The following is a 16,104-nucleotide window of genomic DNA, read 5'->3' on the forward strand; positions in this document are numbered from 1 at the left end:
TGTTTCCTGAATGTCTCAGCTCAGAGGAGTCCATAGAGAGCTACCCCAGTGACCGTGCTTCCAGAGAAGAGGTGACATCACAGGAGGGCCGCTGGCATCACTACTCAGGAGAAGGTACGCAAGGGATTCTAAGTGCAGCTTGACCAGAAATTCTACTTATTTGTAGATTCAGGGATAGTCTTCTGATACCAGGGCAGAGGATCTTCAATTATGGCTCATTTCACTCAGGGGTTGTTCACAGAGAGATCCTTGTCTGTCTTCTGCACCACAGAGCACCCCCAACGCACCACCCAGGCAACAACAAACTTCCCTATCACCCACACAGCCTGAGTTTGTTGCTCTTCTGATGCTAGCTTGAGCTTGGAGAAAGATAGCAGCTTGTGTGACCAGATTCCTCGATATCAATGCAGAAACCTGTTTCCCGTGGAGATTTGTTGTAGCTTTCTGTTGTTATTTTTTGTTTTAGTTTTAATTTTAGTTGAGACTGGATCACGGTGTGTGCCTCTGGCTGGTCTAGAATCTGTAAATCAAGCTGGCCTCAAACTCAAGGAGATCCAGCTACGACTGCTGCTCTGCCTCCAAGGGCTGAGATTGAAGGCATGCACAACACCCAGCTATACTTGAATTATTTCATTAACCCCATGAGGATAAAATCCTATCAAGTACACCCACTGCTATTTCCTCTCTAGAAGGAAACTATTAGAAACTATTGTCAGTGTAATCAGAACTAACAAGAGACCTTGACTGTTTCGGGTGTGGATTCAGGAACGTTCATAATCATCAAGTTCTGTGGAAGTAGCCCAGTACTGGGCTACTGATTTCCACTTAATAATCTTTGGTTTTTGGAAGCAGCTTCATTCACCCACTCAGGATATCTCTGTTCAAACTTTGTTTTTTTATGAACTTGAGAAAGGAGCATATTTCCTTATAGCTTGTTCACACATACCACTTTTGGGTTGGCTCCACCACAGCCAGTCCTGTGCTGCAGTTCTTTGTCTGTCCTCTCTGTTCAAAGTTCTGAGTTCCCATTATTCTCCTGTCCACTTGTATATCCCGCATACGCTACTATCTCTCTCCCCCAAAACTATTTTTAACCCCTCTTATGGGCCCCCTTTTGGTTTGCTGGCCTCTGCAAACACTTCCTGCTACATAAATGTACATACCTAAAAATCAGAAGCTGAAATCCACATATGAGGGAGAACATCAGGTTTGCCTTTGTGGCACTGGGTGACCTCACTTAACATTTAGTAGCTCTGTCAGTTTGTCTGAATGTTATACACTTCCATTGATGTTATGCAGGAACCCAGTTCCATTGTGTCTCTGTGGTACATTCTCATTATCCACTTGACATCAATGCTGATTGCATTTCCCAGCTGTTGTCACTAGAGCAGTGATGAACATCATGTTCCAGGGACTTTGTGCTAGGATATAGAGTCCTTCAGGGCTACACTCAGGAGTGGTGTCACTGATTCCATAATGGCTGTGCTTGTTTACAACCCCACAGCAGCAAATAAGGACTCCCATTCCCCTACATCCACACCAGTATCTGTTGCCATGTTTTCTCTAGATGAAAGCCTCTCTGACTCAGGTGAGATGAAATCCCAAAGTAGCTACAATTCCCATGTTTTAATGGCTGAGGATGTTGAACATATTTAAAAAATATTTATTGGTCATTTGTATTTCTTCTGAGAACTCTGTTCAGTTACACACCGCATGATTGGATTGAGCTGTTTGTTTTCTTATTGATCAGGAGTTTTTAAAGTTATTTATATATTTTGAATACTAATCTTCTGCTGAATGAATTCCTAATAAGGGTCCCCTCCCATTTGGCAATCTGTCTTTGTACTTGTCTGTTTCCTTTGCTGTACAGAAGCTTTTAATTTCCAAGAGCTCCTGCTTGTAGTCATGGCCTCATTTCCTGAGCAGCTGGAACCCTACTGGGAAAGCCCCTACCTATCCCTACTTCTTTTTTTTTCTTTTTTCGATTTTTTTGTTTTTCTTTTTTCTCTTTTTTTCTTTCTTTTTTTTTTTGTTTGTTTGTTTTTTTCGAGACAGGGTTTCTCTGTGTAGCCCTGGCTGTCCTGGAACTCACTCTGTAGACCAGGCTAGCCTCGAACTCAGAAATCCGCCTGTCTCTGCCTCCCAAGTGCTGGGATTAAAGGCATGCGCCACCACTGCCCGGTGTATCCCTACTTCTTAAAGGGTTTTTCTTTCCAGAGTTTTGAGCACCATTTCTAAAGGAAAGTCCTTTCCCCAATAAGATCTTTTGAAAGAAAATTAGAGGAGGTGGGGGAGAAAAGAAAGAAACAAAGAAACAAACAAAGAAAGTGGGTGGTTGCAGGCCTGTGGGTTTCTATCTGTATTGTCTGCGCTCCCCTGCTTTTTAACATGTCTGGTATCCAACAATACCATGTGCTTTTGTTCTTGTACTTCTGAAGCAGACCTTGAAACCAAGCACAGTGATGACATCAGTATTTTCCCTGACTCAGGCTTGCTTTGTTTATCTGAGATCTTTCATGCATACATCTAAATTTTAAGATTTCTTTATATTTCTGTGAATGATGGCATTAGAATATTGATAGGAAATACATTGAATCTGTAGATTAATTTTCTTAAGCCAGCCATTTTTATGACATGAATTCTTCTAATCCTTTGGCCTGAGTAGTTTTTTTTTTTTTCAATGCCTTCTAATTTTTTTTTAAAGCTTTTAAAGTTTTAATTGCAGAGGGCTTTTTCCTCCTTGGTTAGTCCAAGGTGTGTTATTAGGGAGAAAGTGCTGGATAATAGTGTAAATGAGGTTGATTCCCCATTTCTTCTTTAGCATGCTTATCATGGGTATACAAAGATACATGAAGGCAAACAAGATTTCTATGTTAATTTTGCACTCTGTCAGTTTGCTGAAATGATTTTAAGAGATCTCTGAGGAAGACATTAGGTCCTCTTATGGAGAAAACCTTATATTATCTTTGACTCTTCCCCTTTCTATTTGTATATTATTTATTTTTTTCCTTGAGTCTTACTGATCTAGCTTAGACTTTTAGTCCTGAACTGAATAAAGAGTGGATAATACATGGATACCCTTGTCTTCTTCCTGTGCTCAGTGCATTTGCTTGGGGATTTTCTCATTTGGCACAACATTGGCTATGTTTGCCATATACAGCCTTTATTATGTTGAGATGTGTTCTCTCCTTTCCCAATTTCTTCAGAACCTTATCGTGAAGCATATTTTTGATATTGTCAAATCCATGGGCTCTTAGGCGAATTATCAACAGCCTAAGCTTAAGTCCTCCCTCTGGGGGCCTCTTGCACACCCTGTTTCCTAAAATCTACCTGATTCTTCTGTAGTCAACCTCAACTTATAAACCAAGTCTGGCTGACCATCTAATATCTTCCTATTCTCCTATAAAAGTACCATCATACACCATCAAGCCATAATGGGTCTTGGACCTGCTCTATATAAGAGTCTTGTGTTCCCATTTGGGATGCTCAGAATAAAGATACAGTTCTGTGTTACTGGAATCAAAAGGAGAAGACAGGAGACCTGTCATCTGCAGATAATCTGAAAACTGTCTCTATCATTAAGATCCATGACTGCTGGCTATCCATCTTCTCTTTCTCTCAACTAGGATGATATAGGTAGAATATTCTCATTTCTGAATAGTTTAGGTCAAGGTTCTCCATAGGAACAGAACTGCTAGCAAGACTCTATATACATTAAAGGAGATTTAATAGAGTGGCTAACCACCTGTGATCTGGCCAGTCTAAGAGTAGATGTCTACTGAAGGAAAGGCCATGAACTCAGTCAATGAGCCTGAATGTCACAGCTGGCCTTCAGTGTACACTGGAAACCCTAAGAAGTGGACTCTAATACCAGTGAAGGAATGCCTCAGCAGCAGAATGGATAAACATGGCAGCACAAATGAGAGCAAGCAGGCAACGAATAAAAGTCTCCTTCTTTCATGTTCTTTTCTCTGGGTTGCCACCAGAAGATGTATTCCAGATTTAGGGTAGATCTCCCAACCTCAAATGACCCAATGTAGAACAATGTCTCATAGATGTGCCTAGCTACTTGGGTTTCACTTCATTCCAGATGGAGTCAAGTTGAACACCAAGAGGAGACATCAATTGGGGTATAGTAAAAGACAAATCAACAACACCTACTTATGTTGGGGTCCAAGAGTTGCCCCATAAACCACACTGCATACAAGTCTCAGTCAGCCAGGGATAGTTTATTCAGAATTTGCCCCAGGACTTATCAGTCAGTGCCACATACCAGACTTGGGAGCCGACTAACACCATGCCAGATTCATACAGAGCTTTGAAGACTAAAATCCACAAATATCTGTGCCAAGTTATGCCACCAATCTGTATTTAGAGATACGAAACATCCTAAAGAATATATATTTGTGACATACTTATCTTGTCCTCATTGGTTAGGTTATCCAACCTGGCAGGATGACTTGACTTGCCTAGCATTCGTGTCCTAACTTGCCAACCAGGGTGTCAGTTACCCATGCACATGGCTGAAAGTAGGATGTCAATTCCCAGGGAGGTCTTGACTCCAGGCTTCTCTTGTCTAACTATGTAAAGCAGGTCTAATTGGCTGCTGTTAGGATTGTTTTCCAAGAACAATAAAGTATACAACATAACAGACTTTGGGTGAACACTTAATTCAGGCATGAAAAAGTGTCTAGTAACAGCACAAGACAGTTTTCTTGTAACAGTCTTAACAGCATATGAGAAAGTTTGCTTATAATAGCATAAAATGAATGGCTAGACAGGCAGTAGATACCCAGGCCATAACAACTTAGTATTTTCACGACCTAGTCTTCCAGCAGCTGTATACCATTAAGGAAGATGACACCAAAAGATTTTGGAAGCTGTATGTTTTGTTTTTCCAAGACAATGTTCCCTGCATAACATCCATAGATGATCTTGAACTCACTTTGTAGACCCTGCTGACCTTGAACTCGTCTGCATGCCTCTGCCTCTGTAGGGCATGTTCTTGGGGCACACACAAACATTTTTGTAAAATTAGCTTCAGCCTGTGAAAGACAACATGTGGTATTTGTTTTTCTAAGATCCAGATTCTCCAGTTATACTAATTTTGCTCTGAAAATGTCATGGTTTCATTTTTCTTTACAACTGCATAGAACCTTATTGTGTATATGTTCCATAAGTTCTTTTTCTATTCATTTGTATATAAATATCTACACTGAATTGATTTCATAGCGACTATCAACACAGCAGCTATAACCGCAGATATGCTTGTTTCTGTGTGGTCTGTTGACTAAACAGTCCTTCAGGTTGAAGTGAATAGTGTACCTGGGACACTGATCAATTTCTGAAGGAACTGCATCAACTTCTAACAGTGAATATGTTTTTCTTTTCGACATTTGTTGTTGTTGGTTTCTTGGGAGTATCATTCTGATTTAGTTGCCCTTTCTGTGATAGTTCAGGATATCGAGTAAATTTTCAAGTGTGTTTTAGCCGTATCATTTAGTTTCTTGATGGTTGTCTCTACAGCTCAGTTAGCCCACTAATTGAATGAATGATTTGGGTTTTTACAATTGCAACGATTTTTACATTGTCAAAACACTACACCCGCCTCCAATTCTCACATCACTTCTGTTGTCTTTTCTGCACCACACTAAGCCTTGGAGGTGGTAATTTACGTATCACATTTATGGCTGAGCATTCAAAAGTCACTTCTGCTCAATTCTTTGACCATAGTGAGTTAATGTAAAGTTAGTCTTACTCGCTATATACAGCAACTTCTATCACCAAAGTTAACAGCCATACCAATTCATGAATACAAACATACACAAATATGTAGATGGAAAATTGATGGGAATATTACGCCCATTCCACAAAACAACAGTAGCAGCTTTCCCAGCAGAGCCTATGACCACCACATCCACATGGTCTTGATTGAAAAGCAAAGGGTTTTCCATACCAAAGAGTGAAAGGACTTTGGTAGATATCAAAGTCACAGGAAACCCATGAAGGATGGATCAAGAGTCTCCCACATCCTTAAGACAACTCTTTCTGACCATGAGCTGAGCTCTCTCCAATTGAATTAGCTACCATTCATGTCAATTGAAGTAACACTCAAAACCTAAAAGTCAGTGTGCATGTCATAATATGACCTCATTTGAAGAGACTGACAGAGCTTGGAACTAGGGTAATTTCTTTTCCAGACAACATCTTTGTATCATAGCTCAGGCTAAGCTCAGACCATTGCACAACCTCCTTAATGCTGGTGTTACAGGCTTGAATTTGATCTTAAAGAACTTAAAACACTGTAAAGAAGAATATAGTCAAAGGTTAAGGAGTGTGAGCCGAACCAAATTTAAAGTTAAACCCAGGAGTAAGTGTTGTTCAGTCCTGTTCATTAGATTGAAGGAAAGAAAGTCCCTACTTCTAATGTGGGGCTTATGGTGGGCCCTGCTCTCTCAATGATTGTTCTTGCTGAACTAACTTGTTGACCTTCCTGGTTCTTTCCTCCCTTAGGTACCATCAACATTTCCTAGGGATGGGTCAGACTTCATCTTCTACACCCCCTCCAAAGGAGGATCCTGATTTGACCTCCAGCTTTGGCACAAATCTTCAGAATTTCAAGATGAAAACAAAAATCCTGTCTCAGGAATTGATCGCCTACATTGAAGCATCCCTAGTGGAAGGAAACCTTCGGGAAACAGTTTCTGCAATCAGCAATGCTCTGAGTGACATTGAGAAAGCCCCACTGAACATTGCAGTGATAGGGGAAACTGGGGCTGGAAAGTCCAGTCTAATCAATGCTCTACAGGGAGTAGGGGCTGATAAAGAAGGTGTGACTGCTCCCACTGGGGTGGTATGTACAACCACTGAGAGAACATCATACACATACACAAAGTTTCCCAGTGTGACACTATGGGACCTGCCTGGCATTGGGTCTACAGCCTTCCAACTACAGGATTACCTGAAAAATATCAAGTTTGAGGAGTATGACTTCTTCATTATTGTCTCTTCTGGACGTGTTAAACATAGTGACACAGAAATTGCCAAAGCCATTGTGCAAATGAAGAGGAGTTTCTATTTTGTTCGAAGCCAAACAGATATTGATCTAATGGTTGTAAGACAGAGTAATCCTAGGAGATTCAATAAAGAGAACACATTAAACAAGATTCGAAATACCGTTTCAAGTATACTTAAGGAGGTCACCGACCAGGAGCCTCCAGTCTACCTAGTCTCTAACACTGATGTGTCTGACTTTGACTTCCCAAAGCTGGAGACCACCCTACTGAGAGAGCTCCCAGCATACAAATGTCATATGTTCATGGTCACTTTGCAAATTGTTACAGATGCCACCATAGACCAGAAGAGGGATATGCTGAAACAAAAGATCTTGAAGGAATCCAAAATGCCAAGGGCTACCATACCATTCAGAGGATTGACCCAAAATGACCTAGAGATGTTGGAACAGGTTTTGAGTGACTATAGATCTTCCTTTGGCCTGGATGAGGCATCACTGGAAAACATAGCTGAAGATTGGAATGTGACACTGGAGGAACTCAAGGCAAAAATTAAGTCTCCACATTTGCTCTCAGATGAGCCAGGTACATCCTTAACAGATAGACTATTGAACTACATTAGAAATCCTTCCTTTTCAAAGGTTTTCCACTTGCAAAATTATTTCATTGACACAGTTGCGAGCGATGTTAAAATTATCCTCAGTAATGAAGAGCTTTTGACAGCAAAGGTGAGCTCATTCAATTCTAACGCCTCTCTATGTTGGGAGGAGTCCATGAAAAAAATTAGTGTTTCTGCAGTTGTTTCAAAAATCACCTTTCTATTTCACTTCGTTGACATGTTTCAAAGTAACTCTGATGAATTTTGTCATATCCATTTTCTGCACCTGTTGACATGCTGGGGTCTCTCTAGTTGAGACTGTTACATAAGGCAATCGTAAGGCTTTTCATTGTAAAATATCCATTACTGTGGTGTTTATTTTCTTTGTAGTTAAGAAATATTTCAGCTATATGGAATGCTACTTGGCAGTTTTTGATTCCTATGCTTTGCGGACCCCGTGTGGGAAAATCTGATGAAGTTTTTCATACCCATTTCCCTTTAAGAGCTTCAAGGTTTCCATCTAATATTAAGCTCTTTGGCCCACTTAGGGTTGGTTTTTGTATACGGTGAAGGGTGAGAGTCAAGGTTTAGTCTTGTTTGATGTCCAGTTTGCCCAGTTCCATTCTTCAAATCATGTGCCCTCTGTGCAGTATGAGTATTTGGAAGCCTTGTTGATGCAGTCTGTTGGCTGCACTGTTATTGATATATTCCTGGGTTTGCTCTTTCTGTCAGAATGTAGGTCTATGGACCTGTCTTCATGCAACTATTGAGGTGTTTTTGTCATGTGACTCTGTGATATGCCTTGAAATCAGGTATTTCAGTGACTCCTACCCTGACGGTTTTGATCAATATTGCTTTGGCTATTTTCAGTATTCTGTATTCCCATGTGAGTTTTGTGATTCCACAATCCAGTTCTATTCTAAATGGCATTGATGTTTTAGTTGATGTTGCATTGAGTCTGTAGATCAATTGTGAAGTATGGACAGCTTGACCATGTGAATGTTTATAAACTATAAACACGGGAATCTTAGCAATTTTTGTTGTCTACTTTGAGATTTCTTTCATCCACTGCTTTGGAGCATGTCACTTCATGGTTACTTATTGAAACTTGATTTCTTCCTTCCTTGCTTGATTTCTACCTTCCTTTCTTCCTACCTTCTTACTCTGCCTTCTTATCTGATATGTGTGTGTTGTGTCTATTGTAAATAAACTTTTAAAGTTTCTTTAAAATCTTACATTTCTCAAGCAAATCTTATGTTTTCATTTTAATTTCATTCATCAGTATTTTCTTGGATCTCATTGAGGTTTATTATATTTCATTACATTTTAGATGCTCTTAATGACATTGTAAGTTTCATTATGGCATTTCTATACGTGTATGCCACTATACATTGTCATTCATTCTTATCTTCTCTCATTCATTCATTTACCTACTGTCCTTTCCCTTCCCCCCCCTTATCTAGCTAGTTCCTTTTACCCTCAAGAGTTCCTTCTTCATGTTCCTGTCACACATACTCTGTTGCTCATCAGATACATTTCCTCCTTCAACATTTCTCGCCTCTCATGAGATTGAGATTTTTTTCATTATTTATGAAGTACTTGACAGGAATTTAATCTACTACAATTTCTTTGGAATCTTTTTAAAATATTCATTCATACTTTTATTTTTACGTATATAAGTCTTCACATACACTCAGAACAGAGAATCAGATCCCATTACAGATGGTTGTGAGCCACCATATGGTAGCTGGAAATTGAACTCTGGATCTCTGGAAGAGCATCCAGTCCTGTCAACTGCTGAGCCATCACTTCAGCCATCTTTAAAATCTTTTATTAGAGGCTTATGATCCTTTGTGCTCATTGTTGCCTTGGTTAATTTGATTAGCTATAGTGTTCTGTGTAGCAATTTGTGCTTCTCAATGGAAATATCTACCACTCATAAAGGATGTCCTCATTGAGAAAATTCTCCAGAAAAATATGTCTTAGGAAGTTCGGCTGTTATGTAGTATTAGGTATATTTCCAGCTTGCTATCACAGTGTAGATGCCATATCGTTATTCTGGTGGCCTCTAGTGAGTTTTATGTCAGTCTATTCCACGTCAGAATTGTTGATAAGCATTCTTTCAGGTGGTCACACAAGACTGGGACTCACATACACTGCAAGCAACTGTGACATAAATAGTAGGATATAAACAATGCATTGTACATGAATTTAAACTCATTTTTGTAGCCACAATCACCAAGGAGTTCCTAAATACTGCTTCTACTTGTAAATCAATGTGGATTGATGTCACAAGATAAGGTGAGAGCCTGTGTTTGGCAGGGGAAAAGGAAGGCCAGCAGAGATTTTTAAATACAGGAAAAAGAGGACAGAGAGGAGAAGAAAGGAATATGGAGGAAGAAAAAGATGATCCAGATTCCACATGGCTTTAAATAGCCACAGATAGCTATGAATACCTTATAAAGGATGGCTAATTACAGGATAATTTGTCTTATGTAGGTGGGCAATTTATAACAATATCAATTGTCTCTGAGTTCACTGTGTGGGCATTTTATGGGGTAAGAATTTACTGATATAAATCTGACTTATAAAATACAAGCCTCTAGAGTTTTGATTTTACCAGGTTACTGGATTTGGGACCACTTACCAGAGAGGGTGGATGGCTGGAAATGTGAGCAGAATCTGCAACAAGGGAGCCATGAGATAGGCGGCCACTACAAAGGGCTAGCCATGGAGACAGTGGGGTCGTCGGGGCTCAAGTAGCCAGTGATAGTGCAGGATGGTGAATCTTTGAAATATTTCCTGCAACACATGTCACCCAAATGTGAAATCCCAGCACCAGAGAGGCAGAGATGAGTAAACCTCTGGAACTCATACCATATGCATGTGCGCCTGCACACATGGGTGCAGCTTCACATACAAATTCTCAAATAATTACCCTGGGAGTTTTGATATTTTAATATATTATTGCTAGTGACAGTAAGATCTATACTGATGCCCTCCTTTCCCTTACCTTTATTGGTGACATGGCCTCCAACAATATGATTGGCTGACTCAAGAATAGATTTCCGTGTACCTAAAGCTTCTGTATTGAAATCTGCAGACCACATTATTAACACCAGAGTATCAGAGCTAAGTGAAGCCAATCTCTCACGACTTCCTGCATTTACCCTGTGTTCCGACTCTAATTCCAAACTCCTCTGTGTGTGTCTGAAACACCAAAAGAAAAGGATATGGCTGTGATTTATACCCTTCATCCCAAAGTTCTGGTAGCTTTAGTATCAGTATGGATAAACTTTGTTCTACAGTCACAGCTATCATGAAGTCTGAATTTCCACAATTCATGAAATATACATAGTTTCAATGTCCTTCTAAAATTATAATAAAATAACAGTACTAGGCAAAAAATTTGATGTGATCTAAAGTCCAAAATCCATAATATATGGACATATATGTAATATGTGGATTCCTAAAGGAAACATATCAGACCTTTATCTGGTTTCTATGTCCTTAAGAATTGATGCTTCCTTGAAGAAGGACTTTGATGGAAATAATCTTTTATTCAGGTTTCTTAAATTTTAAAAAAAGTCATTTTCTTTTATCAGTGGCCTCTTTAACATCTCTTCTTATATTTCCTTCTTCCTTCCTGGCTTTCCTCTGTATCCATTTAGGATTTTCATTTTTCTGGGCTGTTTCCTTGATGTTTGTGGACTGAACACTAGAGAACACAGATACACAGGGAATATCTTAGGAAACTACTTACAGTGAGGTGATTCCCTACCTCCCCTGCTGAGAAATAAAAAATAACATGGATACATATCTCCTTCAAATAAATCTTTTAACATCTAGTTTTGAAGGTTGAAACAAGCACACATTGCAGGTTATGAATTTGCCCTCAGTTGTTTTGTGCCCCAGACAGGTTCACTTCCAGTTTCATGTCATATCTACAACATAACTTATGTATCTATGCAAAATCTAAGTTCTGTGAATGAGAAATGTATTTGTCTTTCTGAGACTGGCATTATTGTCTAAATATGACTACAGACAGTTACATCTAATTTCCTACAAAGGACATAATTTCAATCTTCTTTATGGCTAAAAAGAAATTGATTACACATATAGAGTAATGTATCCAACCCTCTGGTGGAAATGTCAAGAATCTTTTCTGCTCCCCACCTCATGCCCCTTCTCCCTAAATTCAGAGACTACACAGGAGAAACTAGAACAGCTGTGCTAAGGGATGAGAGGTCATGAGGCCTAGGAAGCAATGCCCTAAGAATGCAAAAGAGACAGAGAGCCTTTCCATGAGATATGTTGTTTGAGGTTTTCATGTCTTGATCTATGCCCTTAAAATTTTTACAACCTATGGGTATTAATTGTAACAGGAGTAAACAGAATGCAGAGCCAACTTAAAATAAGAAGTAAACGCTGGTGTAGGAAACCACATGGAATAAGTTGATCATGAATGGGACAACAAAGGAGGAGGGAAACCACAGAAGAAGGTAAAACCTAAGTGAGGGCACGTGACATGCAGAGCAGAGATGGAGCCAGCAGCCAGGAGCAGAAAGGAAGGTGTTCTGCTTATAATGGTATCAGGAGCTAAGGTCCCTCTTTACCATAAGAACAAACTCCTAGCCCTTGCCCTGCTGAATTAATAATTATACTGTCTCTCTTTTCTTCTCTTTTAAGCAATCTCCAGGATACACAGTTACATGCAAGCCTACCTCTAGCAGCCCCTCTCCTTTAACTGCTCAACTTTTGGCATTCAACTTTGAAAATTTTTTTAAGAATTTCAAGATGGAAAGCAAAATCCTTTCTGAGGAAACCATCACCTTGATAGAATCCCACCTGGAGAATAAGGACATTCAGGGAGCACTGTCTGAAATTAGTCATGCTCTGAGAAACATTGACAAAGCCCCACTCAACATTGCTGTGACTGGAGAAACAGGGACAGGGAAATCCAGCTTTATCAATGCCCTGAGGGGAGTGAGGGAAGAAGAAGAAGGTGCAGCCCCCACTGGGGTGGTCGAGACAACCATGAGGAGAACTCCATACCAACACCCAAAGCTTCCAAAAGTAACACTATGGGACCTGCCTGGCATTGGGTCCACTAACTTCCCACCACAAAACTACCTAACAGAAATGAAGTTTGGTGAGTACGACTTCTTCATTATAGTCTCGGCTACACGCTTCAAAGAAATTGATGCACATCTGGCCAAAGCCATTGCAAAGATGAACACAAAGTTCTACTTTGTCCGAACCAAGATCGATCAAGATCTCAGTAATGAACAGAGGAGTAAACCTAAGTTTTTCCGTAGAGACAATGTCATAAAGAAAATTAGAGATGACTGTTCAGAGCATCTTCAGAAGGTTCTCTCCAGTCAGCCTCCAGTCTTCTTAGTCTCTAACTTTGATGTGTCTGACTTTGACTTCCCAACGCTGGAGACCACCCTACTGAGGGAGCTCCCAGCCCACAAGCGTCATGTCTTCATGATGTCCTTGCACAGTGTTACTGAGACTGCCATTGGCCGGAAGAGAGATTTCCTCAGACAGAAAATCTGGCTGGAGGCCCTGAAGGCTGGAGTGTGGGCCACCATTCCACTTGGGGGCTTCATCAGAGATGAAATACAGAAGTTGGAGGAGACCTTGAATCTCTACAGGTCTTACTTTGGGCTGGATAATGCCTCCCTGGAAAATATTGCCAAGGATTTCAATGTGTCTGTGAATGAAATCAAGGCACACCTTAAGTCTCTCCATTTGTTAACAAAGAACAAAGACATGTCCTTCAAAGAAAAACTGTTGAAATATATTGAGTATATTTCCTATGTTACTGGGGGACCACTTGCCTCAGGCCTTTACTTTAGAAAGACTTACTATTGGAAAAGTCTCTTTATTGATACTGTGGCAAGTGATGCCAAGTCTCTCCTTAATAGGGAAGAGTTTTTATCAGAGAAACCAGGATCGTGCATGTCTGACTTCCCTGAATACTGGGAAACAGGAATGGAGCTGTGAGGTACTAGCCTTTGGACTAGCTTTGGGCACTGACTTAAAGCCTACGTTTAAGCAACAAACATTTCCTGGGAAAGAACAGAGGATTCATTTTTTTCAGAGACAGAATATCACTGTGGCAAGTGGAAAAAGAGTCGTCCACAGAATAAGAACTTTCTTCCATTAAAGTATCATTATGAGAATATATGGCTACATACATATCACTTGCAATATCTTTGTCTAATTAACCTTGGATCATTTGTCCCACGGAGATTCCTCAAGCAGTGCCACACTCTTCTAAGATGAAGAAGTTAGTAGACTGTGTAACCATTTGGGCTTTTCTATGTCCGCCTCAGTTCCAGAATAATGACACAGAGGTTCATTTACTTATGCATCAATGCCTATTCCTTAGCTAAATTTGTTTTTCAACTATCTTATAACTAAATTAACCTGTTTATACTATTCTATGTCTAAGATGAGGCTGGTTACCTCTTCTCAGTTTTATACATTCAACTTCCTCCACAACTTGGTGGTGAATATCTTCAGCCTGACTCTTTCCCAGAGTTCCTCTCTCTCTGTGAGTTGTCCCACCTGTTTTCTCCTGCCTTTCTATGGGACATTCAGCTCTTTGTTGACACATGATGCTTTGATTAAGTACACATGAGATTATTACTACATTCCTGTCTTGAATTTTTGGAGGGCTCAAGAAATACAGGGGACTGGATCCCAGCACACATCTCCACATGAGGTGGTATCTCCTTAGACATGGTAGCCACACAGCAGATGTTATGATGACCATGGTCCATGCTCCATCCTGAAAGAGCTGGGTAATGCATGGATATGTAAACATACCTGGAGATCCATGCAGACGCAGACATTTTATTCCATATTTTTCAGCAGGCAACAGGATGAGTTTGGAACTCAGGTTGTAGGTAACATGGAGTCTAATTAAATTGTCTTTTCTTGTTGTATGGTAAAGGCTCAACAACATCTCATTGGCCCACTCAGTTGTGAGACTTGGCAAACACAGTATCTACAGGGAGCTTTGCTGCCTGAACATGTTTGGAAGAGTTAATATTACAGCTTTGTCCAAATAGCAAGAATTTTCTTTCCTCTCTTTCCTAGGATTTGTCAAAAGTTTTGTTGTTGTTTTTTATTCATCTCTAAGGTCTTCAATTGGTTAGACAGTGACATTTACAGTAGAGGAGGTCATCTGACATATTAAAAGCCTCCAGCTTTAAAATTTAATCTCGTCTGAAAATTACTTTGGAGGTTGGAGAAGATGCCTCAGCAGTTAAGAGCACTAACTCTTCTTCCAGAGAAATCTGAGTTCAATTCCCAGTACCGACATGGCAGTTCACAACTGTCTGTAATGCCTGTTTCAGTAGCCTTCAAATCTCACAGAGACATACATACAAGCAAAACACCAGTGCTCAAAAAATAAAGATAAATAAATTGTTTTACGATAAACTTTAAAAATATTACTTTCAAAATAATATTTCCACTGGAACTTGGTAAATACTTAGACAAGACACTGTGTAAAATTAATTTTCTCAAGCCCCAAAACTATTCTTATCCACTTTATACCAGTGTGTATGTACATATACATCAAATACATACATATAGTTACATAGTTATAACTTCAATTGTACTTATCTGTGAGATATCAGGTGACAACTTTACTCAGATAAATAACAAATAATTATCAAATCTCAAGAGATGGCTTAGCAGCAAGAGCACTGGCTGCTCTTCCAGAAGACCTGTACTCAATTCCCAGCATCCACATTACAACTCATAATTTCCTGTAACTCCAGTCCCAAAAGATCCAACACTCTCACGCAAACATGCATGCAGGCAAAATACCAATACACATTAAATAAAAATTAAATAGTTTTTTAAAAATCTGGGGAATCAGACTTCCATATTCTTTTTTTAAGATTTATTTGTTAAAGATTTATTTATTTGTTTTATGTATGTACAGACACACCAGAAGAGGGCATCAGATTCCTCTGCAGATGTTTTTGAGACACTAACATCTGAATTGAACTCAGGACCTCTGAAAGAGCACTAAGTGCTCTTAACCTATTAGCCATCTCTCCAGCCTGACTTCCATACTCTTAAGCATATCAAAATTACTGTGATTAACTGATAATAATTGCTCAAATTAATGGGTACATGTATACAGTGGATGCTGACCAATTCAGGGTACGTTTACCATTTCTTATCATTTCCCAGTCTTTGGCACATCTGAGCATCTCTGTTCTGCTTATTCATACAGAGTATAGTAGGTTACTTTAAACAAGAATCTCTGTTCTGCCCTCAGACAGATTTATTAAATTAACAAGCTGGAAAGTCAAGGATGGGTAAGATTCTTCACAGAGCCTTATCAACATAAGACAGAAGTGCATTGCTTTTGATAATGCATATTCCATGATGGGGTAAGGAAGGCATTCTTATCAGAACAACCTACGACAGGCTCAGTCTTGTTGATGAAATTAAAAAAGG

General features: G+C 39.6%; 1 protein-coding gene across 1 annotated transcript; it reads left to right on the forward strand.

The window, feature by feature from the left end:
- Positions 1–5: 5 nt before the first annotated feature.
- On the forward strand, positions 6–14,276 carry LOC114629576. Its single transcript, XM_028777619.1, has 3 exons — positions 6–114; positions 6,514–7,741; positions 12,301–14,276. Exons 2-3 carry the CDS (start codon positions 6,536–6,538, stop codon positions 13,621–13,623), a joined length of 2,529 nt encoding a protein of 842 aa, XP_028633452.1. The 5' UTR covers positions 6–114; positions 6,514–6,535; the 3' UTR covers positions 13,624–14,276.
- Positions 14,277–16,104: the final 1,828 nt, after the last annotated feature.

This window comes from Grammomys surdaster, unplaced genomic scaffold, assembly GCF_004785775.1.
Source record: "Grammomys surdaster isolate TR1022 unplaced genomic scaffold, NIH_TR_1.0 313, whole genome shotgun sequence".
Lineage (NCBI taxonomy): Eukaryota > Metazoa > Chordata > Mammalia > Rodentia > Muridae > Grammomys > Grammomys surdaster.